The 27,905-nt window shown below is 43.6% G+C and overlaps 1 protein-coding gene across 3 annotated transcripts in view; it reads right to left on the bottom strand.

Moving 5' to 3' along the window:
• Positions 1 to 7,969: 7,969 nt before the first annotated feature.
• Positions 7,970 to 27,905, bottom strand: part of RTEL1 (regulator of telomere elongation helicase 1) — a 363,295-nt gene continuing 343,359 nt past the window's right edge. The window contains exons 16-31 of one of the 3 annotated variants that reach the window (XM_061361398.1): positions 27,547 to 27,622; positions 24,077 to 24,209; positions 23,815 to 23,928; positions 22,034 to 22,074; positions 21,153 to 21,238; positions 20,807 to 20,884; positions 20,096 to 20,173; positions 18,738 to 18,881; positions 17,796 to 17,911; positions 16,837 to 16,960; positions 15,671 to 15,824; positions 13,952 to 14,106; positions 10,878 to 10,973; positions 9,329 to 9,539; positions 8,926 to 9,063; positions 7,970 to 8,368 (exon numbers count right to left, since the gene is read on the bottom strand). In XM_061361398.1, the coding sequence (XP_061217382.1) occupies positions 8,031 to 8,368; positions 8,926 to 9,063; positions 9,329 to 9,539; positions 10,878 to 10,973; positions 13,952 to 14,106; positions 15,671 to 15,824; positions 16,837 to 16,960; positions 17,796 to 17,911; positions 18,738 to 18,881; positions 20,096 to 20,173; positions 20,807 to 20,884; positions 21,153 to 21,238; positions 22,034 to 22,074; positions 23,815 to 23,928; positions 24,077 to 24,209; positions 27,547 to 27,622 (2,082 nt within the window). In that variant the 3' untranslated portion in view covers positions 7,970 to 8,030. Of the gene's footprint in view, positions 8,369 to 8,655; positions 9,064 to 9,328; positions 9,540 to 10,877; positions 10,974 to 13,951; positions 14,107 to 15,670; positions 15,825 to 16,836; positions 16,961 to 17,795; positions 17,912 to 18,737; positions 18,882 to 20,095; positions 20,174 to 20,806; positions 20,885 to 21,152; positions 21,239 to 22,033; positions 22,075 to 23,814; positions 23,929 to 24,076; positions 24,210 to 27,546; positions 27,623 to 27,905 lie in introns of those variants that run through there. The other 2 variants (XM_061361399.1, XM_061361400.1) reach the window with 2 other exon arrangements.

Raw genomic sequence — 27,905 nt, 5'->3', positions numbered from 1 at the left:
GAGATGGTGAAAGTATATTGAATTAAATAGCTGTGAAAATACGGCCTCTGTAGACTAAAGTGATGGTTACCCGCATCAGGGGCACTGTGCAGGATTCCCAGTGGGATGGAGGTTAATCTCTGCAACAGAAGATGGGCTCAGGCACTTGTGTTTTGACTCTAGAAAGTAACAGATGGAGGGAGAGGAAAACTCACTTCACCTCCCAGGAGGCAGTGATTTGTCAAAGGGCTCTGAATATTCTAAATGGAAGAAGCAATTGTGAAATCTCATACTATTTGCCCGTATTACGGATGGTCCAAATGAGAATAACTCATGTCTCAAAGACGAGCATGAGTAAGTAATGCCCTTAAGCACTGGAAAGCAGCAGTAGACCCCTGCACAGAAAACTCAAGCCAAAAGCAGCATATGCTGGTACAGCCTCTGCAAGGCTTCTCCATAGACACTGACCCAACATGCACCAGCACTAATCCCTCTAACACCCCCTCCAGCGGCAGGGAATTCTGTCTGCTCCTCCGAAAGCTTCCAAATCCACTCACCACTAAGGTATGTCAATAAAAGAAACCAGAAAAGAACCACAGCCTGCAAAGCCCAAGTCGCTGCAGTTTGACTGCAGTTAGTCACTTCCTCATAGGCCAACATGCACCAAAGTGCTTTGGAGCTGAAGAAACACAGTGAGTAACGTGTTAGCAAATAAGAGATGAGTTTTCCAAGCCAGCCCAGGCAGGGGTGACAAAGCCCAAGGGTATCTGATGAGTTCCGAGCTCAGACAGAAGAAACAGGGTGGCTCATTTCCTGGTAAAGGCACCCCAGTCACAAACACACTGGTAGGAATGTGGATGGAAGTGAAGGGGATGGCTCCTCTGGGACTGGTTTCAGAGAAACAGGGAATAACCTCCTTCCTGTTTGCAACCCTGCGCTGTCAACCAGGCTGTTCTTCCTTCCCATCTGCATGGCTAGCAGAGAAGAGTTGTGCCTCATCACTAGGAGATGTCTCTGCATCAGTGCTCAAGAAATAGCCCAAACTAGAAGACATCTGACCTTCCATTAACTGCATTACACTTAAATCATATCACAAGCATGTTAACATTAGTGTATCCTGAGAACCATTCACCACTAGAAAGCTCTGTCATAGGTGTAGGTGACAAAGACCACACAAATTCATGTTCTCCATAACAAAGGCTATAGAAAGTCCATCATGTTGAGCCTTGAGGACTCCTTGGGCAGCGGAGCAAGAAGTCTCAGCTGGTGAGAAGATGCTTCTTACATCTTCTTATGCCCAACAGCATAAGCATAAAAGCATAAGAATAAAACCCCAGTTTTAGAAATAAGGACTTTGGTGTCTGCTGCCTATGGAGGAGGCAAAAGGGTGACAGCATTGGTGAGACTCCAAAGGTGCACTTACAAAAGGCAGGGTATCCACAGGGCATTTGAGAACTGGAAAAGTGTTTTGCTTGTCCTTTTTAAGCAAGTGGGGCATTAAACTGAACTAGCAAGAAGCAGGTTCAATATGACAACAGAAACGATGTGGCTCTTCCACATAGTGGGGTTGGACTAAATGACCTTTAAAGGTCTCTTGCTTCTATAACACTTGGCTACGCTGTAGAAGTACTTCCTTTAGGGCAGGGATGACACATCCCTTTGTGTTCAAAATGCATCAGAGTTCTTGTGCTGCAAATAGCTTCAGGGCTGAGAGCTCACCTGCCAGAACCATGGTTCGTGCTTGCCATGTTCTTTTATCCCTTCCTAGTGATCCTCTTCTGGCCACTGTCAGAGCCAGAAGGCTTGGGCTAGCCCAACCTTTCCTCTGACTCAGTAAGCCTGCTATTATGTTGTGGTTATTCACTTCAAACTACATCTGTCTTCCCAATTTATAAGAGCGCATGCAGCTCGCAGGGCTGGGGGTGCTACCACAAAGCACAGCTCTGACTCATCTTGCTAAGAAAAAACACAGATACTTTCTTTCCTCTGTCATCACCTCGTACAATGTGTGATGAAGTTTCACTGTGACTTACCGAGACTATTCGGGTAAGCGGCAAGTATGGAAGTCATTAACATCTAATGACCCATCGGGAATGACTCATTTCCCCAAATGCCATTTTGTATTGGATATCTGAATACAACAGTTGGAAGGGACCCACATTAATCATCCATTCCAACTCCCTGACCACTGCAAGGCTGAACAAACGTTAAAGCATGTTCTAATGGGCATCAACCACCTCTCCAAAAGGCCTGTTCCAGTGTCTGACCACCCTCATGTTACCAGTGGGATCAGTTACATCCTCTCGCCTAAATCCACCAATTTACTCAGCCAGGAAAACCAAAGGAGAGGATAACACAGGAGATAGTTGAGCATGAATTTAGAATATACACTCATAGAATCGTTTAGGTTGGAAAATACTCTTAAGCTCATAGAGTCCAATGGTGAACCCAGCACTGCCAAGCCCACCACTAAAGCATGTCCCTAAGGATGGTGACTCTACCACTTCCCTGGGCAGCCTGTTCCTGATTTGCCTCATTTCATGGCAGTGTTTTACAGTAGGTTTTTAGATGGGAAAGATTATGAAACTAAGCAAGAAAAAACCCAAACCCTAAACTAAAGGTTCAGATGCAGGAAAACCACCCAGGTTGACTCCACAGCTTGTTGCCTGCATAGCTCTAGGCAGGGAAGCACGTGGAGGCAGCTCGGAATGAAACGCAGTGGTTTAAACCCCACAGCTTAAGGCAGAGCTCTGCCTTCAATCACACTGCAGAACACGTGGAGAATCATGAAACAAGTGGGAAAACATTCCTGTGAAGAGGAATTCTGTTCCCAGGGCTGTCCACGTGGCTCTGAAAAGCACAAAACGCGCCCGCAGTTTCAGGACAGAGTGAAACCAATAAAAGAGATCACCTTAAAGAAGTAATTCCAGCAGGCTTCGCAGCAAGAGTATCTGCAAAACGGACAGTTTAAAGGCATACCACTTTCACTTCGGCAGTTGGGGCAGAAGTAGCTCTCTAGAACAGAGAAAGAGGGAGAAGGGGAGAGAGAAAGACAGGGAGAAAATGACTTAATTCCTGTATTTTCCCTGTAATCACCTGGGATGTTCTCATTCCTCCACATTTCCAGTGTAACCCAGAAAACAACGACCACAAACTACCTCACCAGTGCAGTACCTGCCCTGCTATGTTATGCCTTTCCCATAACCTCACTCAGCCTTTGGTGCTTCAGATCCCCATTTAGAAGCTGAGGTGACATCCTCGCCTTACAAGGAAGTTGGGAGAAAGATCCCCAAGTTCTCAGGAAACTCTGACACCATTGAGATAAAAACAATGAAGTGCTTTGAGAGGACATATGCCAGTGGCCTGAAGTACAACTTCTACTTAGCAAACGCCACGAATCATCCCAGCACCTGAGCAGATACAGGCATCATTTAATAGAGCATTAGCAAGATTCCCATTTCTTTATTTCTGCCTGTTAAGGAATTGCACCCAAAAAACCCAGTATCTCACCTATACCTACCATCATCTGAATCAAAACCTCTGCGAAAGTAAGGACTGCGTGCAGAACTTATGGGTGGTTCCATTCTCATGCTTCCTCCTCCAGTCTCTGAAAATCCACATCGGCTTTTCCAGGTAAAGTATGAGGGAATGCTCCCCTGAGTTCTCCTCGGTGCCTCAGAAGTGCCTGGATCTGGGTTTTAAACGAGACAATCAGCATACAAAGCAGCACAGAATGCAAAACACAGGCTCTACAAAGCACAATTCGAGGTAAGTTCTCACTGCACAAGAAGAAAACCACCCTTTGAATAACTATTTTTTAATGCTATACTGCTCGGTAACAGAAGTTTCTGATACTAACACATGCTTTATGACTGAAAGGGACCCTTTATAGAACCATAGAATAGTTTGGGTTGGAAAGGACCTGGAGATCATCCAGTTCCAACCCCCCGCCATGGGCAGGGACACCTTGCTCTAAACCATGGCACCCAAGGCCCCGTCCAACCTGGCCTTGAACACTGCCAGGGATGGAGCATTCACAACCTCCCTGGGCACCCATTCCAGTGCCTCACCACCCTCACAGGAAAGAATTCCCTCCTTAGATCCAATCTAAACTTCCCCTGTTTCAGTTTTAACCCATTACCCCTTTGTCCTATCACTACAGTCCCTAATGAAGAGTCCCTCCCCAGCATCCCTATAGCCCCCCTTCAGATACTGGAAGCTGCTCTGAGGTCTCCACACAGCTTCTCTTCTCCAGGCTGAACAGCCCCAACTTTCTCAGGAAGGAAACCTAAAGGAACAGCTCTGTGGAAATGCTTCCTAGAGAGTGAATCTCCATCCACACCTGCTCCCAACCCCACCTCAGTGCAGATTCTGCCTTCACCCATAGCACACTTCACAGTTTAAAGAAGGTGTCACCAGACCTGGTTTTTCTCATTTCCTTGCACTTCCCATCTCTCATTGCTTTCTACCTTACACCTCTTGGGTATTTAAACACAATTTAGACACAGCCAATTGCCCCGATCTTCCTTTGCACACCTCGTGCAGGGACACTACCCACCATAATCAAACCCAACATTCTGTTTGTGAATTGACAACGTTCATTCCCAACCTTGGATGTGGCTGCTTTCTCCCATAGCTAAGCAGCTGTTCTGCAGCGTCTCTTGGCACTCTTCATTTCTGTGGGCCGCTTCAGGAAAATGGGAAAACAACTCTTCAACAATACCTTTGTGATGAGGACGTACAAACATCTGAAATCCTGTGCAGAAGAAAACACAGTCAAATGCATCAGCCGTTGAAGACTCCTTGCTTTGGAGGGGAGAAATGCATCAGCCATATTGCTCAGCATCCTCAGGCTGGTGGAACGTTCATGGTTTTGTGGCTTTTATAACTATGGGGTTTTCCTTACTAGAAGCTAGATGAGTACTGAAAATAATCCCAACTTCCCCTGAAGTTCTTCTGTTCTCTACAGCCAAGCACAAACACCCGACCCAGCCCTTCACCTGAAACCTGGCCTAGTGACACCAGGTGTATACACAACACCCAAAAAGCCTTTCTCAGAAAGGTGGTTTATCTTCTTACTGTTGACAACAGCGAGATTCACAACACAGAATACAGAAACTCTGAAAAGCCCCAACTGTGACTTGCTGCCAAGCACAGGCAATTCCACCACAAAGTCTTCTGAGGTCAAAGAAATTGCCTGGTAAAGACATCGACTCCCTGCCTGTGAGCAGAGGAATGCTCAGGGGGAGACTGTGACTCACAGTGCCACCCAGTTCATTCCCCTCCCACTCTTTGTTATGGCAGGACTAATCTGAGTAGTTAATGCAGCAGAAGAAAACCTCTTTTCTAAAAGCATGGAGACTGACATCTATTCGAGGGCAGTGGAATACTTATTGGTATTTCCTGAAGACACGAAATGAAACAGAATCAGTGCTTCCCAGCATATGGCTTGCAGCATTTCCTGCAGAGGAGTTCACATCAGAGACACAGGAGCAGGTAGAACTGAGGTGTTACATAGCACAAGACCAGCACGCAGAGCCCATCAGGACCAGCATGCAGAGCCCATCAAGACCAGCATTTAACCCTTCTTCAACAATAAAGCCCAATTTTAAATTCTGAACACTTATAGCTTCCTAAATGCTTTCATCATTAACCCCATGAAAGGAAAAAAACCCAACCCAAACCACTTCTGAGAAAATAAGTATTGGCTTGAAAGATTACTATGATCAATAAAGGTTATTAAATTATGACACAGTTCCATAACTACTCCCAGATAAAGCTCTATAGAAGAATAGTGAATTGAAAGAGTGATTGCTTATCCTAAAACCGGGAAGTGATCCAAGACCTTAGCACCAGTAGAGCAATCAATGGTTATGAGAATACAGTTGAGTCAATTCAATAGCCAGCACTGTCGAAACAGCAACCACTTGGAGTAACTAAGGAGAACAAAAGGTAATGAAATCATCTGACTGAAGTTAGCTTAACCAAGGGTTGGGACGGGAATTACTGAGGTCTTATCTCAGGTTTTCCATGGCCAATTTCTAAGTGAACAAACAGAGATTAAGATTTCATAACCTTGACTTTTTTCCCCTCTCTGAACATCAGGTCTTTTCCAACCTAGCTTTCCTGCTGCTCCATGTATCTGCTTTGCTGAAGTGAAGCTTACAAATGCTACAAGCTTTTCCTAAGAGTAGAGACCTTGCAAACCAATGAGCAGCAAAAAGTCATTGCTGACGCAACACCTACATCTTATTTTCAACCAAACACAAGTGATTTTTAAAACATCCCTTACTTTTCAGGAGACCAATGTGTTCTGGATTTTCAGAGGCGAGGTTTGCTAACACCAGGATCAGGGAACCATAGGTATCTGTCTCCTGGTAAGCTAGCAGAGCATCATGCAAGCAGCGGTAACTGGTTTCGCCCAGAGCCGTCCTTATTTCGTTGAAGTAGGTGTCCTGGAGGACCTCCTGGTCGTATCTTGTAGAGGTCGAAGCTTCTGCAGTGTCGTCCCTTGCAGTCTGACCATAAACATGCCCTGAGAGACAAAGCACACATGTGAGCAGGGCTTGGGGAGGAACTGAGCCACTCTTTTGTGTCAACTTCTCATTCAGAAGGGGGTTCCTGGACCACTGTGCAGTGGCAACTCCAACACCGCCTGCATAGCCACGCACCTCCCTCTGGCATGACCTTGAGCAGAGCCAATGCCTGTGCCTGGAAACTGAGCAAATCGAGTTCAGGGATGGCTTTTTAGCATTGTCTGAGGGGCTTTATTTAACTTTTTAGCTGGAGATGTCAGATGATCACTAGAGAATGAGGAGAAGGTGACACAAAGACAGTGCACATGGGACTCAGCAATAAATCAGGGTAAGTAGCCTGCTGAGAGCAATTAAAGACTAGATTTGTCACCTCTTATTAACAGAAGGAGACAAGGCATGTCTGCATCTGCCTGTGTCTGTGGTGTTGGGAAAACACCAACAGGGAAACAGCACCAAAAAACTGAAATGACACATAAGACAGCACAAGAGCAACGTAGGAGGACAACAGAAGTTAGGGGCAGCTGTGAACCTCATGCTAAACTCCAAGCAGACTGCTATTCAAAACATCAGTCTTTGATTTCTGACCCATTTTAAAAGGAAAAGCTCTGGTTTGCATATTACAGGCATGCAAATACATATGACTTATATGCTAAGAAACTGATTGAAATTAAACAGTCCCATCTTTTGGCATTTAGCTCTTTATTCTTCATCAAAGGACCTTTTAGAGAAGTTAAAGAAGGCAGTTTTAAAAGACGGGCTTAGTTCCGTTTCCTGAAAGGGGAAAAACCATGGGTGTGAATTTTACCATCAGTATCTCCTACTGCACATCTAACAGCTGACACTGTCACAGGAGCATACTCCTGTGAGCAGCAGAAGGTACCCAGGCATTTATTGCTATTTAAATGAGTAAATTCTCATTTACTTTCAGTGGAAACAAGCTTCTGCGAAAACCAGTCTCAGACTAAGGTGGCTTTGTTCAAATGTTCTTACCACAGAAAACAAAACAGGAAATCCAAGCAAAATAAGCACCATGGCTTCAGGCACGGAAAGCTTTTACAGCCTTCCGCGAAACAGCAGCTTTTTAGCTCTTCTCTGAAAAGAAAGGATTAGCCATTGCCTGTTCTTTGCACTCTAAAGAGAGACTTCCGAGCTGCCCAACTGCCCTTACTCATTGCCTTATAAATACAAGACAGTGCCAGCTGTTCTCAGGAAGATGTGTGATCAAATCACAACCGAGCCTTTGACTTCCTAGATAAACACTGGACGGGAGGTCAGAGGGAATACGTGCAATTTGGAGGATACACTTGCTGGTCTCTGTTTCTACGGAAAAACAGAGCGTCCAAAACCAAACCAAAACTGTTTTCTTCTTCATACCTAGACTCACACTGACCTCATCTAAAATTACATTCCTTAAATGGCTCTCTCACAAACCATGGACAAGCAGGAAGCTTGTGTTTAACTCGCCCTTCCCTCCCTGACACATGCCAGCTCAGTCCTCAGTGCAAACTTCTGGCTTCAATTGGTTTCTTTCCTATCGACCTGGCTTTCATTTAATGGCTTTTGTGGCTCATTTGGTACAATCCCTGCTGAAAATGCTGAATTACCATCACTTCTACCTACAATAAAGAGCTCTCTGCTAGGTGAGCACAAAAGACATAGGTTCCCACCAGGAGGACTTAGTGACAACATCAAACATAACATGTTACCTTGCGACTGTGGTTTTAACATGAAGTTACCTGCACTACACAGCCATGGTAGCAAGTGGAAACCTCCCTGGTTCAGGTGGAGCTCAGTATCTAGCCCAGCACATGAGTCCTTCCAGAAGGTCATTTCCTGCTGACTCTCTTCTTCTTCTGTTAAATCAACCCAGTGCATTAGCAGTGAACATTGGAACAATGAACACAGAATGGTGCATTTCACAATGCCACGCTATGCAGAGGACACCTGAAGATGCAGGTGCATTCCTCTGATACAAGGGCCTGAGCTAACACCCTCCTTTATTCAGGGCTATACTGTTCCAGGGTGTCAAAGAAACCTCACAAGCTCTGTGAGGACATGATGACCCTCTGTTCACAATTCTGGTGGCACTATGCGGGTAGCCAAGATGACGCACACAAAGATCTTAAATCCACAGACTAGATTCATGATTAAAATAGATCTTTAATTCCTTTTTGATATAAAATGGGCATCATACAGTATGGTAACTACGCAGTAACCAATGCTCAGGCTCTGTGTATGCTCATGGGAAGGCAAGCAAGAGGATCATTCAGAGCAAAGACTTAGCTGAATATTGATTAAACTAAATTGGCTTCCATCCTTGCATTGCTACACATTAGACACATCTTGCTCTTAAAGTTGGGTAATGGCCATCAAATGATGCAGCTGCCTGCTGCTTAAACAGGCTTCTCACCTAAGCTCCGGGCTAGGATGTCTTGCCCTTCCAGCGGGAGGCTGTGCTCAGGTTTGTAGCCACAGCCCTCTCCAGTCAGATTGTAACACGCTTCGTCAAACTGCTTCTTATGATGAGGTCGAATAAACTGGTAAAATTCTTTCATTGGAGAGAAGGAAGAGATGGGGAAAAGAGGGGGAAAAAAGGGGAAAAATTAGTCCACAACAGGTAGCAAATGCCACAGAAACGTACAATGGCAGGACTTCTAGGTCAGGTAGCATGGAGACAAATGGAGATATAAAGTAATGGAAGTTCATGATTATCATCCTGCTTCATCTGTACTTTAAATCTAAACCACCTCCAAAGTACCCAAGTCTATTTAAAAGACAAAGGTCACATAAAGACATTGGGGAAGCCATCATACCTCGCAGCAAGACATGATTTTCTTCATCCCCTATGAAGAGAGCACTCATTTGAGATAACACAGCAAGGAAGTCGTCCCTTATCTTGTAGTCCTGAAGAGCCGCAGAGAAGAGCTTATAGCTCTCTTGGCTTAGGGTCTTCTTCACTGTTGCCAAGTACGATGCTGCTCGAGTCCTCTTATTCTCTGTCGGGTTGGGTTTCTTTTCAGCTTGCTGTGAAGACAGGAAAACATCTCAGGAAATAGCATGACCCGAGGAGTTATTCCCACAGGAATTCACGGGGAAGCAATATACGAACACAGCCAGCACGCAGAACAATGAATACCTTCAACTACCGTGTCTTGCAGTTATGGTTGTCACCCACGTATCCACGTGTTATTGCCCCCCACAACACCCACACCCCAGTTTCAGTGCCACAGAACAAGCACCAATCTAACTGGCCTACCTCCTGGAAATGCCCAATGAATTGACAAACACACCTCTGAAACAGGAGATACAAAGAACAAAACACAGTTCCCCTAAGACGTTTCTTGAGGACACTATACACATCAGCAAGCCAGAGTACTCTCTTGTATTGGGAAGCATCTTCAGCAATCATAAGCAGCAGGGACTTGGAAAAGATTCAGAACAACCATACGAAGTAGCTATGCGTTACAATGTGCTCAGACACACATAAAAGCCATGAGACCCTTGTGACAAGTCTTCAGGACAAAAACCAGCATCAATGAGGCAATCCCTTGAGGCACATGCATATTATTTCCCCAGCTGATTATTATAGTTCTAAACCCTTCTAAGGCCTGCGAGCATTCATTCCCTCACAGAAAAGAGATGCTATTCACCTTCCCTACTGACAGAACTGACTCCTTCAGAGGACTATTCCTAGAGAAGGCAGCCAAGTCTCGTTACACAACACTATTCTTAGGAGAAGGCTTAATAAGAGAAATGGCATTTACACCAAACCTTGAGAGCGAGGCTGACTCATCATGACACCAGGCAGCAACACTGCCAACACAACCTTCTGCAATGAACCTGCTCCTTTCCTTACACCTTGGGGGGTTATCAGCTCCAGGGGCTGTGATGATTTCTATCCGTTTCACCTGCTGGGGGGTCTGGGAGCCTGCCAGCAGCCAGCACCAGGGCAGCATCTTGGACAGCTGCTGGCACCACAAGGATGCTCATGAGTTTACCAGCAGCTGGATTCGATGAGCGCTGTAGGTCCCTTCCAAGTGAACTGTTCTGTTCTAGTCTAATCCAAACAGACTAAGACCACCCATCACACCCAGTCAATGGGAGGAGATGCTGCTAACAAGGTAAAGAACTCTTTCCACCCACCAGCCCTACCTGGACCCGTGCTTGATTGGGTCTGTGACATCTGGATTTGAGAAAGCGAATGACAGGAAGATTTCAGCTGTGCACTGATGAATATTTATGGTTTGGAAGAAAGACACAGCTGTTCCAGCATCACTCATCTGTCTGCCTGGAAATTTCCAATTCAAATTAAAGCAGTCTACAGAACAAAAGGGATGACACAGACATATGGAAAACACGTACTGTATTGCTGACGAGCTTTATTTTCTTCTTTCCTCCTTTCTGCTCATCTGCCAGCCTCTTCTCATGCTGAAGGGAAAGTGTTGACAGACGCTGCGCCTGTGAAGATGAAAAGAAGAAAGGTCAAAAGAAAAGCTTTATAATGTTATCATAGAATCATAGAACAGTTTGGGTTGGGAAGGACCTGAAGATCATCCAGTTCCAACCCCCCTGCCATGGGCAGGGACACCTTGCTCTAAACCATCTCACCCAAGGCTCTGTCCAACCTGGCCTTGAACACTGCCAGGGATGGAGCATTCACAACCTCCCTGGGCACCCATTCCAGTGCCTCACCACCCTCACAGGAAAGAATTTCCTCCTTTGAATTCTCCACTGAATTCAGCCATTTCCAGTGACACCATTCCAGTGACACCATTCCAGAAAGTGAAACAAGTCCACCTGATTGCAACAGAGCCTGCAAGACACACGTGTTTCTGGAAGGTGATCGCTTACTGGACAAGTGAGAAAGAGAAATCAAAACTGAGCAAATTAAAGCCAAAGGTTTGTCTTGAAGGTGCAGGTTGCATCAGAGTGGACTTACAGTTACCCATCTCAGGGTAGCCCTAGAGCATGCACACATCCGTGTGGGACTGATGCCTCATGTGCCCCTTCCTGCAAGTACTCATCTGCTAAAGAAAGCCTCTCTCAAGCTTCTCTTGGGGTGCTGAGAAGGGAAACCTAAGCAGCCTTGCAGAAAATAGCAGGGCAGATGAGACAGGAGCAGAAACACTCCTGGCTTGACAAGCTCCTTTAGCACCTCCCATCCCCAATAAGAACAAACTGCATCTGTACTGGAGGGACTGGGAATAGGGGTGCATCCCTCCGAAAGAGAGGCAAGCAGTCATAAGCCAGAGGAGTGGAACTGCTTAACAGCCATCTCTCCAACACCAAATCAAGCCAGAATCAACCACATCAAACCCAGCTCAACCAACACAAGAAACTGTGGGATCACTTGTAATGCCAGCTGATTTCTACATACCTGTTGAGAAAGCAGGTATGTGAAGTGATTTACCTCTTTGCTCTTGCCTAATAAAGGGATTTCATAGCAAGTGTGTGACTATCAGTGCATTTACAGAACAGGGTTGTTCATGGGTGAGAGGAAGCAGTGAAATGTAACAGAAGCCCCAGGCTCCACTCTGACTTTATTCAGATCCCAAAGCTTCAGAGTCAAATTAACTACAACTAAACCAGCGATACTAAAGTGAGCAAACCCTAAGGAAATACCCTCAGAGTTACCATTTGTACAGTCAGCTGCTGATACTCAAATACAACCTTCAGTGCATTCATACTACTGCAAGGATGTGGGATTCCAGACAAGCCTGGCCATGATTTAAGTGCACATATATTTAAGCATCATGTAACAGAATGAAGAATTGGAATAGAAGCAGGAAATTAGATATTTATGATACATCAGTAAGTCAGAAAAACCATCAAAACCATCTTCTTAATCCTGGACCACATAATAGCACGATCCTGAAGAAAGAAGGCTTCTAAAAGACAAGTTTCCACAAGGCATTTCTCAAGGGAAAAGGGATCAAAGGAACTGTCAAATCATTCTCTAAACAGATTTAGGAACTAGCTCTTGTATTTTGATTCTTTTTTGAGAGGACTAATGCTTCTTTTCCTGTTTTTCACCCCAGCAAAGTGTTTCAGAATGACAGCAGCTGAGTTTCCATTACTGGGGGAACAAGGGCACAGCATAACCTTGATAAAAGAACAAACAGTAACACAGACACTACAATATGGGGTGAAGGGAGATATAAAGCACAGCAACCCCATTATCAGTCCAAATGCAGCGCTGATTAAAGCCAGCTCAGTGCTGTATCCTGAATGAAAGCCGCTCCCTCAGAGGCACTCAGTGCATGTCTCAGGGCTCTGCTCCCCACATCTCCAGTGCCAGAGGTTGACTTTGGTGCAGCACAGGGTGACCCCACAGTTCTCTGCAGCCACAGAGGAACGGTAACACTGAACCCAGAGAGTGGAGAGGAGCTGTCTCCCTGCCAAGCCCTTGGGCCCAGCAACTTCTCTGACTTAAGGAAATGCTGCGCTATGCCAAAGGCTGTGTGTTAACCACAGACTGCAGCCCAGTTACCACAGCCCTGAGGATGGGACAGCCCTTCCAAAGAACTTCTGGTGCTTGCATTGTGAAGGCCCATGGGTGACGGAGCCAATTCCTCACTCAGCTGCAGACAAGTTAAATGCTCATTATCCTTGTTTGCTTCCCCAAGCCTGTAACTCCCCTGTCCAGTCCACAGCTCCAGCCATCTCCCTTAGACCTCCTCAGATATTCCCCAGATACCTCCTCATTTCCCCCCAGGCACTCTTTCCCCTAAGCAAACCTCTTGGGTATGTTGCAATAGGCATTCCTGGAGGCCATATGCTGGTCATCAGCCAAACTGAGCCTGCAAGCCAGCCCTGCAACACTCCTGCTCATGGTAGCACAGAAGAGAGCTGCAGACAGGGATTTTGGGAAAGAGAACACCACAGCCTAACCACCACTGTACCAAAAACACCAATCCAAGAGGAAAGAAAACAAACTGCACAGAGGCAGCTTTGCTGATCGTAATGGAGTAGAGGTCTTCTGGTTCAGATGAAATATCCTGTAAGCCTGCAAGATTCATTCTCTGAGTTAAATCAAAGCTCTTTAATCTGAAAGTGCCATTTCTAATCCCTCACCCTTTTTGAAACCCAGGATCTGGTCACAGCCCAAGTGCTGACACAGTTTGCACCCAGAAGGAGCCGTGTAGCTACCCCATCTCTCCTCTGAGAGCTCTCTGCTCTCCAGAGAGCACGGTTAACTCCAGGAATCTATGTGGTCAGCAGCCACAGAGCACAGCACCAGTATGGTCATTCAGTTAAATGTGGCAAGGAAACCCTTTGATTAAGCTTAATTATTAGAACTTGCCATTACCAGTGCTGATTACAGTGAGCTTCTCTTAAAAGAGGGTCAAACCGGTACTCTTCAATCAATGCCAAACTCATTTCATTTTAGAACCTGCAATTTTCACTTAGATGCAAGCATTTTGCTTTGCCATTACCTTTTCCTCTCCTGACAAGTCATTCTCCTCCTCTGTACCTTCGCTGCTCTTCTCACTGCGCTCCAATGCATCCAAGAGCCCAATACGTGGTCTTTTAGGCGAGACGAGCTTTGGTTCATATTCCATGCACAGGCTGGATGCTCCATCTTCACTTGCTGGCATTACAGCATGACAGAGATGACAAATTAACGTTCCACATCTTTTGTTGTCTTTGCCTTAGTAATAGCTCAGAATCTCATGTAGCAATCTACACAGATGTGTTGGTTTATTTCATCTCCCCATCTTGCAAAACTTATATGACTTGGTAAGGCAAACTGTTTTGGTTACTTACCCCTCACATTGCTCAAGCATTTGTTACCAAAGTGTGGTGGACTTCTCTCAAACTACTCCTTCAGTGATGGTCATATTTAACCTCAAAATAGCTTATGATCAATGGAAAAATTCTTACTGCAACAGTAATCTGTATTTAACTACTTAGGCTTTATAGATTTCCCCAAAACTCAGTTCCTGTGTTTAAGAGATTCTGGCATGAAATATAGTTTATTATTTTTAAGCAGAACAAGGTTCTTTTGAGGCTACAATTCTCACAGTGTCAATACCTATAAGAAACAGTCACCCTCACGGTCCCAAGAATAGATATCTTCACTAACCAGGATCCAGGTGTATTTGGCCTCAAATAGAAGACGTTTGAGCTGTAGGTCAAGTTAGTATCAATTTGCTACTTCTAAAAGGCATTCTCTTCAAAATGTATTTCCACTACTTTGTGAAATGACTTCAACAGTCAGCTACTAAGAAAAGTCCTTCTGAGAAGGAAGTATATTACACTATAAATTAATCAGTACAAGAGACTCTTTAGCCAAAACTGTGATTACACGGGCAGTTTGATGTTACAGCAAATGCAATGCAACTGAAAAACGTGTGTCAAGAGGCAATGCAGCTTCTTCCCTTTACCTCCAGCCACACGCTGCAGCCCATCTTTTGAGATGGGTCTAGCAGTCACATGGATGTAAGGTGAGTTGGTTCAGCAAGATCACCTGCTTGCTCTCAGTTGCACAACTGATGGATTCAAATCAAGGGAAGGAGCATAAGCACAGGGTTGGAAACTGGGGGAGAAAAAGCAATGCCTTTGGACAGCCTGCAGTCACACTGGCTTCCATGCAATGTGAAATCAGCCTCATGGTCACTCATCATGGCCTTGGAACTACAGATTTAAACACAACTTCATTGTTCTGTTCCAAACCAGTAACCAATCTAGAGCAGAACATTCCCAAAGAATAACTGACATGGGAAACACTGTATGCTGGCATGAGCTAACCACAAATCTTGATAAGCTTCTCTGTTCCAAGGTAAATGCCAGCTTTCTGTTTTCTTAAGTCAAATTACTGTGCAACAGCCATTTGTATAACAGGATGGAAGACAGACACGAAAGTCAGCGTTAGTCAGACACAGACTTCAGTTGTTATTCTTTCAAACAATGACATTCTACCAATCTCCTCCTGTGCTGCAGGATGGTTTGGTCAAGCCACACCTGCCTCTTTGCTCTATAGCTGCAACTGGTTCCCCCTTTATCTCATACCAAGCTATGTCCTCTTTGATCACACTTTTACATCGCTCTGAGCCCTCCTTGCTTTCTCTCCCATTCCAGTTTCTAGTCTCTTGCTCCTCCTTTTTCAGTTCAGTTTAAAACAGAAAAGTACATCTGTGAGGGCCTACACTTACCTTTTCTTTTCCTCTGCAAACTGGGAACATGGTCATCCAAGTGTTTGGCTTTTCTCAGGCAGAGGGTCTGTTCAGATGAAGTAGATGGTACCGCATCGCTTTCACTCTGGGAACCAGCAGAGCCAGAAGGGCCTTGTGGCAGGGGTAAGGGCATCTGCAAACAGTTGATGAAGTGTTACAGCAGGCAAAATCCACTCTTCCACACCACTTCCTTTGCAGCCAAAAACCCAAAGACATCTCATTTATACCCAATAATCCTGGACAGCAAGACTGATGGATGAAGTGTAGTAGGCAGGCTTAGCACTAAGTGATCTTGTGTAACAGAAAAAGGGCCACGATCCTGCTAAAGAACAATTGCTTCCTTACACGATCCCTGCGACACAGCAACTCTGGCAAAGCTTTTTGGGTTGTGGTTCTTATTGTACCATGAAACTTCCATTTATGATCAGAAAAGATCATCAAGTCACCCACCACCATCTATCTGTAACTTAGTATTCTGAACAACTTGTATTTGGCCCAAGCATCTTCCAGGAAGTCATCCAGGTCTGTATGTGAAATTGTGTTTGTTTTAATCTTAATCCCTATTTTAGGGACAGAGAACTCCCCATTCTGTCTTCCAGCCCACTTCTCCAGTCAGTTTGAAAGTCTTTTTACAACATTACCTTTTAAAATCAAGGAACTAATACAGAGAAAAAGAGCTTCTTAATGCAACGAGAAAAGCCATATCGGTAAAGATGACCCAGGGATGAACTGCATGAATACTGATGGGTTTATCTCATACTCTATGCCAGCCAGCTTTGATTTAAATTTAAGGGTTTGATGACTCTTCCACACATACACCCTCTCCCTGTGTATGAAACAGAAAGCTTTTTGATGCTAACATCAGTACCAGTATTTGCACACCATCCGATAAAAGCTCTGTTTGGAAGGAAGTGGGAAAGGAAGTTATTTTTGTGATCTAGCCTAATGAGTTGCCCAGCATGACAGCACATCCTGTCCCAGCTCACTCATGGAGAAAAACGAGGCATCTCTCCTTTCCCATAAACCTTCCAGTGTTTGGAAGTGACAAATTACTCCATTGCATTCCTCACCTGGCTCAGTATTCCCAATTTCCAACACTATCAAGAAGATTTATGGAGGGATTGGTTTTTTTTAAAGACACTTACCACTTCTTGAGCAACACGGTAGAAGATGGAGACGCTTCTGACTGCATGCCCAAAGTTGTCATAGACGTTCACGTAGGGGCGGACCCACGAAGGCAGCCTGCATCTCATATTATCAGTGCTGAACCTGCATAAGATTGGAAAAAGAGGAGAATTATTTGCCATGTTGGCCTAAATGAACTAAACAAATGCTTGATCAGGGTCCAAAAGCACAAGGGAGGAGCAGCGAGACAACAACAGGTTGAAAGAGTGCAGTAAATACAAGGGGGTGATGAGTTCACTCGGGAGAAAATGGATCTGTTTAGAACATAGAATGATGAGGGCTGGAAAGGACATTAAGATCATTCAGTTCCAACTCCCTACCACAGGCAGGGACACCTTCCACTAGACCAGATGGCCCAAGGCTCTGTCCAGCCCTGTGCCCACTGTCCCCAGTTCAGCTTCAGCATTGAAGGCAACCAATTAAACTCCTGTTGCCTACTGTATACCTACTATATTAATTGATATTAATGGCTATAAATGCAATATAATATTACTATAATATCTATTATACAGTTTCAGTAATACAATCTTTTCTTCTCACAAAATACTGCATTGCCAGCAACTGCCTTCTCAAGTGAGAGATGGAGAAAATGCAAGCCCACAAGTTATTATCCATAATTTCCAGCAGCATTACAAACAGGAATTCAATAAATGGGCTTATTCTGCATTAATACCATTAATATCCTCCTGCAGCTCTAAAACCAGTATATTTTGGGAGCAGATGATCAAAATCTCATTACTTTCCTGAAGCAGTGCAGTATTTATATAGCCAATTATATAAAATAATGGAATTACTTATGAACCACAGCCTACTCCAAACAGTAACATCAGCAATTTACATAGAAGATAAAGGATAAATACAGGGATACATACATAAACATACAGAGATGTATGTTTATGCTCTAGAGCCTAGGATTCACCTTTCATCACACAGGAAGATAGCACCATAGTCCTGGCGATGTCTGATGACCCTGCCAATAGCCTGGTTAACAGCCCGGGAAGCTTGCTGGTTGTACCACTCCCGCCCAGACAGACACTGCAAGAGGTGGGAGGAAGAATCAACATTAATTGCCAGGTAAAACGTATTCTATGAGCTGTACAGTCACTATTTCTACAGAAATAAGAAATCACAGCCAACAAGATCTACTGACAAACCCCTGGAAGCCTAGGAAAACCAAAACCAGGTTGACTTGAACATCACCCGACATGTGGTGCACAGGAAACTCAAATATAGAATCCCACAGTGGTTAGTGTTGAAGGGACCTTAAAGCTCACCCAGTCCCAACCCCTGCCACGGGCAGGGACCCCTTCCACTGGAGCAGCTTGCTCCAAGCCCCTGTGTCCAACCTGGCCTTGAGCACTGCCAGGGATGGGGCAGCCACAGCTTCTCTGGGCACCCTGTGCCAGCGCCTCAGCACCCTCACAGGGAAGAGCTTCTGCCTAAGAGCTCAGCTCAGTCTCCCCTCGGGCAGGTTCAAGCCACTCCCCCTGTTCTGTAACATACATACTTTTGTAAAAAGCCAGAGCAGCCAGCACAGGCAACTCCTCCTGCCCACTCTCTGGATGAAACAATTCCCATAGAAAGATGGAGGAGAGATAATACAAACCCAAAGAGTTTGACTGAAACCTTAATTATACCAGATTTGATTCTCTCTTTGATTGACACCATGCCACCGGAGAAAGAATTCAGAACCCTTAACATTATCTAACTAAAAGTGACTCCGTTTGTGACAACCTCCTTGTGACATTCCAGGTGCCACAAGGCTGGGAGGGTAACAAAAGCCAAAATCCACAGAGACGAGAGGGAGAAACAATGACACAAAGCTGCAAACAGCCAGCAGTGAAACACAGCCCAGGATCACCTGTGAGCCTGTCCCACGTCTTCTCATCTCATCCAGAAACTGCATCTTCAGAACAACCCTGGGCTCCATAAGAGGAGGAAATGGGAGCCCAGTAATGATGACTCCCCGGCCATTTCTGTCTGCAAAGTCCAAGCCCTCGCTGGCCTGAGGAGACAGTGCTTCCCGTTATCAACAGGATTTGAAGTGATGCTTCAGAACAATTCAGGCTTTTCCCTCTACTAAATTTAACTCCTAGCCAAGCATAGCATATGAATATGATATGCATGGTTTCAACTAGATTTTTTTCCTTTTAATATCAGGCCTTTAAGCATCTCGTTTCCCTCCAGGAGGCCCTGACAAAGCATATCCTCAGCCAACACAATCAATGAACAGCTGCATTCAGATGTCTGAAGTTATCAGCCAATACCTCTATTTAAACCTTCCACAGCCTGAATTGCTAACAAGACATGAGAAAGTGACAAAACCTTTTCTGACATTAAAAGCGAACAGAATCACTTCAAAGCAATAATGGAAAGGTATCAGAAATCTGGTTAAGAAGTGAGCGAGTTTTAGAGCTTTTGACAACACACGCCTTTTGGTTTATCTTCCCCAACAGTTCCAATTTTGTAGCCATACAATTAACTCTTTGACCTCAACAAGCTAAACAGTCTGCCTTTCAACTGCACATTACTGCAAAGCAAGATCTCTCCACAGACTCAAATCCTCTCAGGGTAATACACTACTGTTGGAAGGATGGGAATACTCAGCTGAGAGTCCCAGCACAAAGAGCTCTGTCTGTCCTTCACTGATCTGACAGCCACTTTGGAGGCTGGGACTGAAGGTTCAAAGGAAATCTCTTGGTAAGCAGCACCAAAAAGGCTTTAAGAGTAATCTATGATTCTGCAAACGTTCCCAGTGATAATCATAAATCCATTTATCAGCACTGCAAAGTGCAAATGAAAAGCCAAATGGACTTGAAGTTCACGTAAATGTTTTAAAGCCAAGCAATATTTCTGGTTTTCAGCAGCGTTGTTCTAACATGTTTCATTACAAATGTTTCCTCTAGTTCTCCTCCCAGACAGTTGTTCTCATTTAATGGGCTGAGTTTTCAAGCGAGCAGCCAAGAAGAAATGCAAGTGTGATGATGCTCATCCCATTTAAGGAACTCAAAGACATATTTCTTTAATAAAGACATGAATGAGGCATACATAAACTTGATATCATTTTGAAAAGGCTTCAGGGCATTCTACTTCTTTTACTTGTATCTCCCCCCCATGTAATTACAGACAAGTAACAGAAATGTACTGAAATCCGTATGATCTTTTCCCCATCAACTATATAATCTGAACTCAGATGAAACAAGTTCTCAGTTACGTTACCTTCCCCCGACATACTGCCAAAAAAGCAGCCCCACTGGACTTGGGACAGACAACTCTATTATAGTAGGCATCTATTACCTAAAAGGTAAACAAGTTTAAGCAAGAGCAGGAATGTTATTACCCTTTGCGTAAGTAGAAAGTTGTATTAGCCAAATTTGACTTGTACACCGAAATGTAAAATGTGATGAATTTGGCTTCATATAATTTTCTTTACTTTTATTAACTGCAAGTGTGAGAAGCCACTTGCTCAGCAAAAAACATCACTGTGAAACCTAGAACACATCTGGGTAAGCATAGGAGATTCATGTCAGATACTTCTGATAAGAAGGCGAAACACAGACTGTTGTGTGGTTCTGCAGAAACTTGAGGAAACCAGCAGACTAGGAAAGCAATCCAAGCATTACACTTACTCTAAGAAGCAAACAGAATGGCTATAAATAAACAAGATGACACTGCTCAGCCCCTTAGCATCTAAAGCACAACAAGTGCTGGGAGGAAATGTCCTGCAGGACATTAAGAGATGCTGACTGGTAAAGTAACACTAGGATGCTAGTTATTTTAGTTATAGTTATCCTAGGATAACAATTTGTCCTAAAATCAATTTTATCACAGGATAAAATTTGGGTTTCAAACCCAAACACATCTTGGGGAAGGTATCTGAACATAAAAAGTTTCTGAAAGCGTTACAGGTACATAATGCAAATAACCCACCTCTGAAAAGCTTCCTTTGTTCCTGGGCTCCACAAACATTGACTTCACCTCTTCTATTCTGCTAGCAAGATCATGCTCCTGATAAGCAGATGAACATATCAGAAACAGCCATGTAAGCACATACCAGAGACAGTGTATTAAGATCTTTTGGGGTTTGGTTCCTGCAACACTGCATTTCAATGCAGGGTGATCAAAATAAAAGAAGCCTGACCTGGGCTTTTAATTACCAGATTTCATAATTAACTTATTAACAAAGAACTTTTAATGAGCATGGTTAGACAGCACAAGGACAAACTGCCTGACCCATGTAACCAAACACCTAATAAAGGCAGAGCAATGAGCATACTCTCCAATATTCCAGGCTTTTATCCATGACAGGATACGATGAAAAGAACACCAACAGTCCATCCGGCACAACTCGCACCAAGTTACCTGCAGTGAGATAGATAAATAAGTAGCCAAGGGCATTTCCATCCTGGGAAGACTGTAGAAGCAAAGTAACAGCATGGCTCCTTCCAAAAATCTCTACTTTCTTGACACCAATATTCACGTTTTAGAAGTTGCTTCACATTTATAAAATTAGTTCAATAATGTTGTCATGAAGGTATAAACCTTAATACAGATACCTAACTAGCTTTCTGAAAGATGTGAGCTACACCAAACACTACATCATCTGCCACAGTGCCCCTTGTGACAGCAGGACCTAGTTTTAGATCATTTTCTCCCCTGCAGTCTGAACATTCAAAGCAATGGATGAGATGCCACAAGACTGCTTTCAAGAGTTTCCTGGTCACATAGAATACACTTTTCTAGTCAGACATACTTAGGGCAGGCTTGACACAGTACCTTTAAAAGCACCACAAGAAACTGCATTGACTTCTTGTGATGCTCTATTGCCCTGGCAAAGGATGCCCAGCTGCATCATCGCCGTGCATCTGCGCCACCTTCTGACCGTGTTTAGGGACCACATTTATGACCCAAATGGAAACATCTGACAATAAAATAACTCCTATTTGGAAACATTAAACCTAGGATGCAGACACATTTACAATGACAGCAGCCAGCTGCCTGGGCAAACAGCAGCACACAGAACCAGAGAGCAGTTAGATAACACAATGCAATCCTTTACCTTTCTCTGCCTTACCAAGTCATCTTTAGTATTCCTCCTTCTGGGACTCATAAAAATGCCATGCAACAACCCACTTGAAAACCACACACTTCACTTACCAACTGTTTTCCCCAGAGAAGACAAATAATCCTCTGAAAACCTATGAGGAAAAAAATCAAGCAGCATAAATGTACTTCCTTTTCTAGGTATTTCACACGTATTGACACATCTTGTGTACTTCACACACGTTATACTCATCTCACGCAGCATATCCACGCTTAAAACTGCTCTCCTTCCTGTGGCAAGCACCCACAGTAAGGACACAAAACTTGTAAAACCTTGACTACACATAACTATTAAATATTCTTTTCATTAGCACTGCAGATGACCTAAATTTTGGGAGTATCAAAGCATAACAAATAGAAATGGTCAGCATCTGAGCTCCATGATTAATACTAACAATTAAAGGCTCTGCCTGCCAACAAAGTCTGGAGATCTGCCAAGCCTGACTAGCATTACACCTGTTTAAATGAACTATTGATGAATGTGTGGTGAAGCTGCCAGGTTACTATCTGGTTATTATGGTTATTACTTACCTGTGACATAATGCAAATCACTTTTGGGTTGACTGAAAAAAGCACTGCCCTGCAATGATGAGTATTTCTGTGCCTTCCAGCCCTGACTGACAACTCACCTGGGCTCTCATACCTTTATGGTTCTTTCTTTTTTGTGCCTTGTAGCTCTGGGCACTGTTTTCCCTGGAAACTTATATATGCAGGGATAAAACCAAAAGGTATTTATTTTTATAAGCCCTAAAAATACCAGTATCACCATACAGACACTGGCAAAACACAGCACCCACTGTGAATTCCCTTCCTGCAAGAAAGCAGGTGCTCCAGTCCTCAGGAGAGGGATCCCCAACCTTCTCCCTTCAATAGATAGCATCTTCAATGAAATATACTGAAACAGCACATGAAGCTTCTGTAAGTGAAAAACAGTCTGAGCCCTGTTTCCAGACTGCTTATTCTCTGTAAAATCAACTACAATTGCCAAGTCCTTTTCCAGTTCTGTGGAACATCTGGCATTCCTCCACTCTGATTTGGTGGGTTTTTTTCCAGTAAAAGCTCTCGGAGATCTATTTTTCTGTATTCCTAAAAATGAGTAAGGCAGGCCTGCAGCAGGCTAAGTCATGGAATTCTCAGCCAGTGTTTTCTCTCTGATGTTGAAATTGAGACAGATTGAAGAATGATGGGAAGAAAGCTAAAGGGGAGAACATGAGTATCAGACACAAAGAACTGATTCTCATTTCAAACCACTACAGAAGGATCACATCCCCAAACACGGCTCTAGCATCAGTGTGATGCCTCTCTATAGTAACTGCAGAGAACTGGCAAGCACAGAGCCTTCTGACAAGTGAACCAAAGCATGAAACTGCCTTCTAAAACTGTACACAGAGATGCCAATGAGATCATCGCACTGCACAGGAAAGTCAATACACGATGAAGTGATGTTTGGCCTTCTCTGCTGGCACCAGAAGTACCCAAGACCAGAAAGACACATGGAAGATGATGAAATACTAGAGAAAAGCAAGAAAAATGATGATGAAAAGCTTGTTGACAAAGATGTGGATACATTTTCCTTAAGAAGGTAATGCAGAGGTAAAAGAGAGGCTAGTCAATAAGGACTTCAGCACAGCTCAGTGCTCTGGCATTTAGTCTCTTCCAGCCCTCCAGCTCTCAATTTTAACACTAGTAGTTAAAGGGTCGTGGTACTCAGCACAGTGCTTATCCAGGTAAAGAGCTACAGAGACCACTTATTTCACGAGCATCCTCCTGTGAGCAGAACACAAAGTGTCAGAACACAAGACTTCAAACCAGAATTCCACATGGAAGTTCATTACCTTCTTTCATAGGTAGAAGTCAGCACAGTGCCATCAGGTCCCTTAGAAATGATCCCAACCCAGAGCTGGTGTTTATCGATGACATGAGGATTCTCCAAGCGGACAGGAAAAGGGCTACAGAAACAGGAAAGTGAGATCCCAGACATACTCATTATGTGATCCCCTCCTGGTTGCCAGCCCCAAACACTCAAAAATCCAGGTATAAAATCTAAACTCATGAGAGCAGATTGTGCATTACCTGTTCAAACATCTAGGTACTTACATCTGCATTTCCATTGTAAATGAGGAGAGTGGGGAGAGTGTCCCACTAGTAAGGATAATTGTCCTGACTCCTTGACGAACAAGCTCATGCATGCTGTATCCAGGGCTGAAACACCAATAGCTTAAGGTCTTTTCTGTATCAAATAAAGAGAAAACACCAAGAAGCAAGTCTGTTAGTGGTAAAATTAGAGTAAGACACTCTAACAGCACATTCCATCTGAACTCCTGAAAGTAAGCTGGCCAGCAGCTGAAGGTAAAAGTTATAGACACATGGTATGTTCTGCTTTGGTCCATCCCAGATTTTATTGTTCTGCCCATTCAAAATACAGTTTTTAAAGGTCATTGCTGCATCACACCTTAAACAGATTATACTTCTAATCAGAGGGTGGTTAAAGACAGGGCATCACATCTCATTGTTACAGGTAGGTTGAGCAGACAAAAATACTCGGTCCTCCATCCATTGATTCACTTCCTGCAGTCAAGGATAACCAGAAGGGGAAACATGGCAGAAGAACTGTAGAATACTGGGATAAAGGAGAAATGACTGAAGTTGGTAAAGTATCTCTCTACTCCTGCTCTTGCTTGAAAAGAGAAGAACCTCTTCTCCATTAGGAATTTCCAACAGCTATAAGCCTTTCACCTAAACATTCCATTTTCTCCATAGTCAACTTCCAAACCTTTCAACTCCTGCTCAAATCTTCTATGTGGTATGGATATAGATGTGCAGCACAGTCTGGCATGCTATAAATCATCAACAGAGAGGACAAAGAAAAATGGATATATCACACCAGCCCTTCTTTAACTGTTCAGCTTAGAGTCATACCACTGTTGGTCCTGCTGAAAACTGAGACAGTCAATGAAACAATCATCTATGCTGACAAGATCAGACAAATAAAACAACAGCTTCTGGCTCTGATTCTGTTTTGCACAATTAGTTTCAGTAACAAATATATATATGCATCATGTACATGTCTTTTATGTGCCCACCCTTCATTACAAGATTGGCTTTCCAAAAGGAGTTGGCAGCTTCAGGAAATCCCCACTAACATGTGCCCAGTGAGTCACTGCTTAGAATTACAAGAGAACGCTTATCTTTAGCTAAAGTTTTATCTTTTATCTCATGTGGGCAAATCCATCCAGATGGTGTCTAGATCCTAGAAAAAAAAATATCACCTTCCAGAATTTGGCAGAACCTGCATCTTTAATTCACTCTGAGACCTGGTGCAAGCTCGTGAGCATCTGTGGATGAACAGGCCAATGTCTACACATAGGAGCAAAGTCACTTATGTCAGGAGCTTAAGAAACTTCAGCATCTGTACAGAATGATGCTTGAGTAATTTCCATGAAGCCCTTTGGAAACAGCCATTCCTGAAAGGTTTGCATTATTTCCATACAATCTGCTATGCCTCTACAGGGAGCTGGAGACTTGCTCAGTCTGGTCTGGCCTCCACTAGGGCTGTACACAGCGCAAGCCTCAACATACATCTGCTGCATGAGGACTTCCAAATACTGGTTTTATTTGAAAAGGGGATATATTGGTATGTGTCTACTAAATCCCCAAAGAATCCTGTGACTGCTTTGTACCGGGTTTGTGTCTACATCCTCCAAATCATGCAATAAGCCTGAAGCGTTTCTATAAGCCTCCTCCTGCACATGCTTAGCAAAAGCTACTTAGATGTATTGCTGTGACTTCAAACTCCAATTGAGCAATATCCCAGGAAAACAATACTGGCAGAGTCCCAAGCAGCACAGATCTCTGTGGAAACACTTCAGGGGACACTAAATTCATGGAAATTCATTCTCCAAAAAGTGTTACTTTTGTCCTTAACAAAAGGACTTCCATGAATCACCTATTTACATTCTCAAGAGCACTTCATTGAGTAATTACAAAGATCCTTGAAGAGTATTCTTCTAAGAAGGCTTAAGGAAAGGGATCTGCATCTGTCTTCTCTAATCAGAAAGTGGTTTGTTTTCCACCTAACTGTATTTATTCAAAAAGCATCAGAAAAGAGTCTTGGAGCCAAGCAAAGCCAAGCTCAGTGCTGGCTTACAGGAGCATTAGGATAAGCTTTTGATTCAGGAGCCAAGTTTTAATTCTAAATATGTTGTTTTGAAGCATGGTGATACTGAGGTAGTCCCAGATACTAAGTTCTGCAGAGCTTACAGAACAAAATAGATGGGAGGACAGAGTCAAGGGGAGGGACAAATCTCAGCTGAAGATATATATACACACTTATTATATAGATATATATACACTATATATAGATATATACACACACTATATATAGCACATATATATACATTATCACTATATACAGCATATATATACACTATATATAGATATATATACACACTATATATAGCACATATATAAACATTATATATATACACTATATAGAAGTATAATTGAGACTGAAACTACCAAGAAGTGACACCATGCTCTGAAGAACTTGGGGAGTTGCACAAGAAGAGATTATATCTCAGAGGAGGTTAACAGTGCCCTCAGGGCATTACCTGCCATGGCATTTTTCTGGCTAAGAATTCATGTTCTGAAGCGTTTTTTCTCTGCCTCATCACCAGTCTTCCTTATGGAGCTTCAGAATGAGACAGCCAATTATAACTCCTCCGCTATGTAGGTAATTACAGCCTTAGCAACACTGAGTTTGTGCTGAACACATCACAGCTGCACAAATTTGGCTGGTATGACAATAACAGAACATCCCATGAACCTCTGCGTCAATCCTGAAATGGGATTTCCCATTCTTGGGCTGGTCTGAATGTTTTTTCTACTCCAACCCAAGCAACCATTCCCTAATGGAGGTGATTTTCTTTCACTGGAATAATTGCCCTAGAAACTGTGCTTGGAAACATAAACCTGCAGAGGAGCACCCTCAAACAACCCTAGAATTCCTCAAACATAAAGTCCCAAAGCCTCAAAAAACCTACCCTGTTCTGGAGAAAGAGTTCTGGCACAACACTGATGCTCCAAGCCTCTGCATCTTACAGAATATGACCAAAAACCCCTACAACCAAACCACCCATTGGTTCTCTGCTAACTAAGTGGAGGAAAACCCAAAATCTCTCCCAGTCCCACATCTACAGATGGTTTTAACTTGGACCATGGCAACAAGGCATACTGATCACACAGTTAAGACTTTCCAGCTTTACAAGTAGGAACACTACTGTGCTATTTGGGTTTTAAATACTTCTTTTACATATAGACAGATCTGGAGTGTGCCTTCACCGAGTTATTGTTCAGCCCTTTATTTCTCAGAGTCATTTTTAACATTTAAGATAACACAAGTGGTGTCTCACTCAGAATCCTACAGTGAGGACCTCGCTGTTCACAGATGTGAAGTAATGAAGATGCGGATGTCTTCAGTTGTTCGCTCTTACTTGAATCAGAAAGGAGCAGCTGAGTAGTTTGCAACCCAGCTTTTGACTGAGCCTCCCCAAGACCAAGCCCCATACCTTTTCTTGTAGATGATGAATTCCAGAGATCTGTCTTTTGTTTCTTCTGATTACTTTCATCCAGGTGAATATGTACCTGAGCACAAAGAACAGAAGCATTTCTGGAGGTGGCAACAGAAATGAACCAGCACTTCATCCGTCAAAAAAGCTTGCCCATGTTCATGATAGTAACATAATTAGTGTCATTTTCATAGTGTTGCTAAGGCTGTGTTATTTCCTGCCTGTCTTTCCTATTTTGTTTCCAGTCTTTCATAACATACCTAACACAAAGCAATTCAACCAGCCATTCTAAGTCAGTTTATGGAAGCAGCTTTTCATGGGCTGCCCTAAGCAAAGAATCCAATTCTTTGGGTATTGTC

The sequence above is a fragment of the Neopsephotus bourkii genome, unplaced genomic scaffold (assembly GCF_033783945.1).
Source record: "Neopsephotus bourkii isolate Nb327-2 ecotype Australia unplaced genomic scaffold, CSIRO-AGI_Nbou_v1 NB_1060, whole genome shotgun sequence".
NCBI classification, from domain to species: Eukaryota; Metazoa; Chordata; class Aves; order Psittaciformes; family Psittacidae; genus Neopsephotus; species Neopsephotus bourkii.
This window is presented reverse-complemented; position numbering and strand designations above follow the sequence as displayed.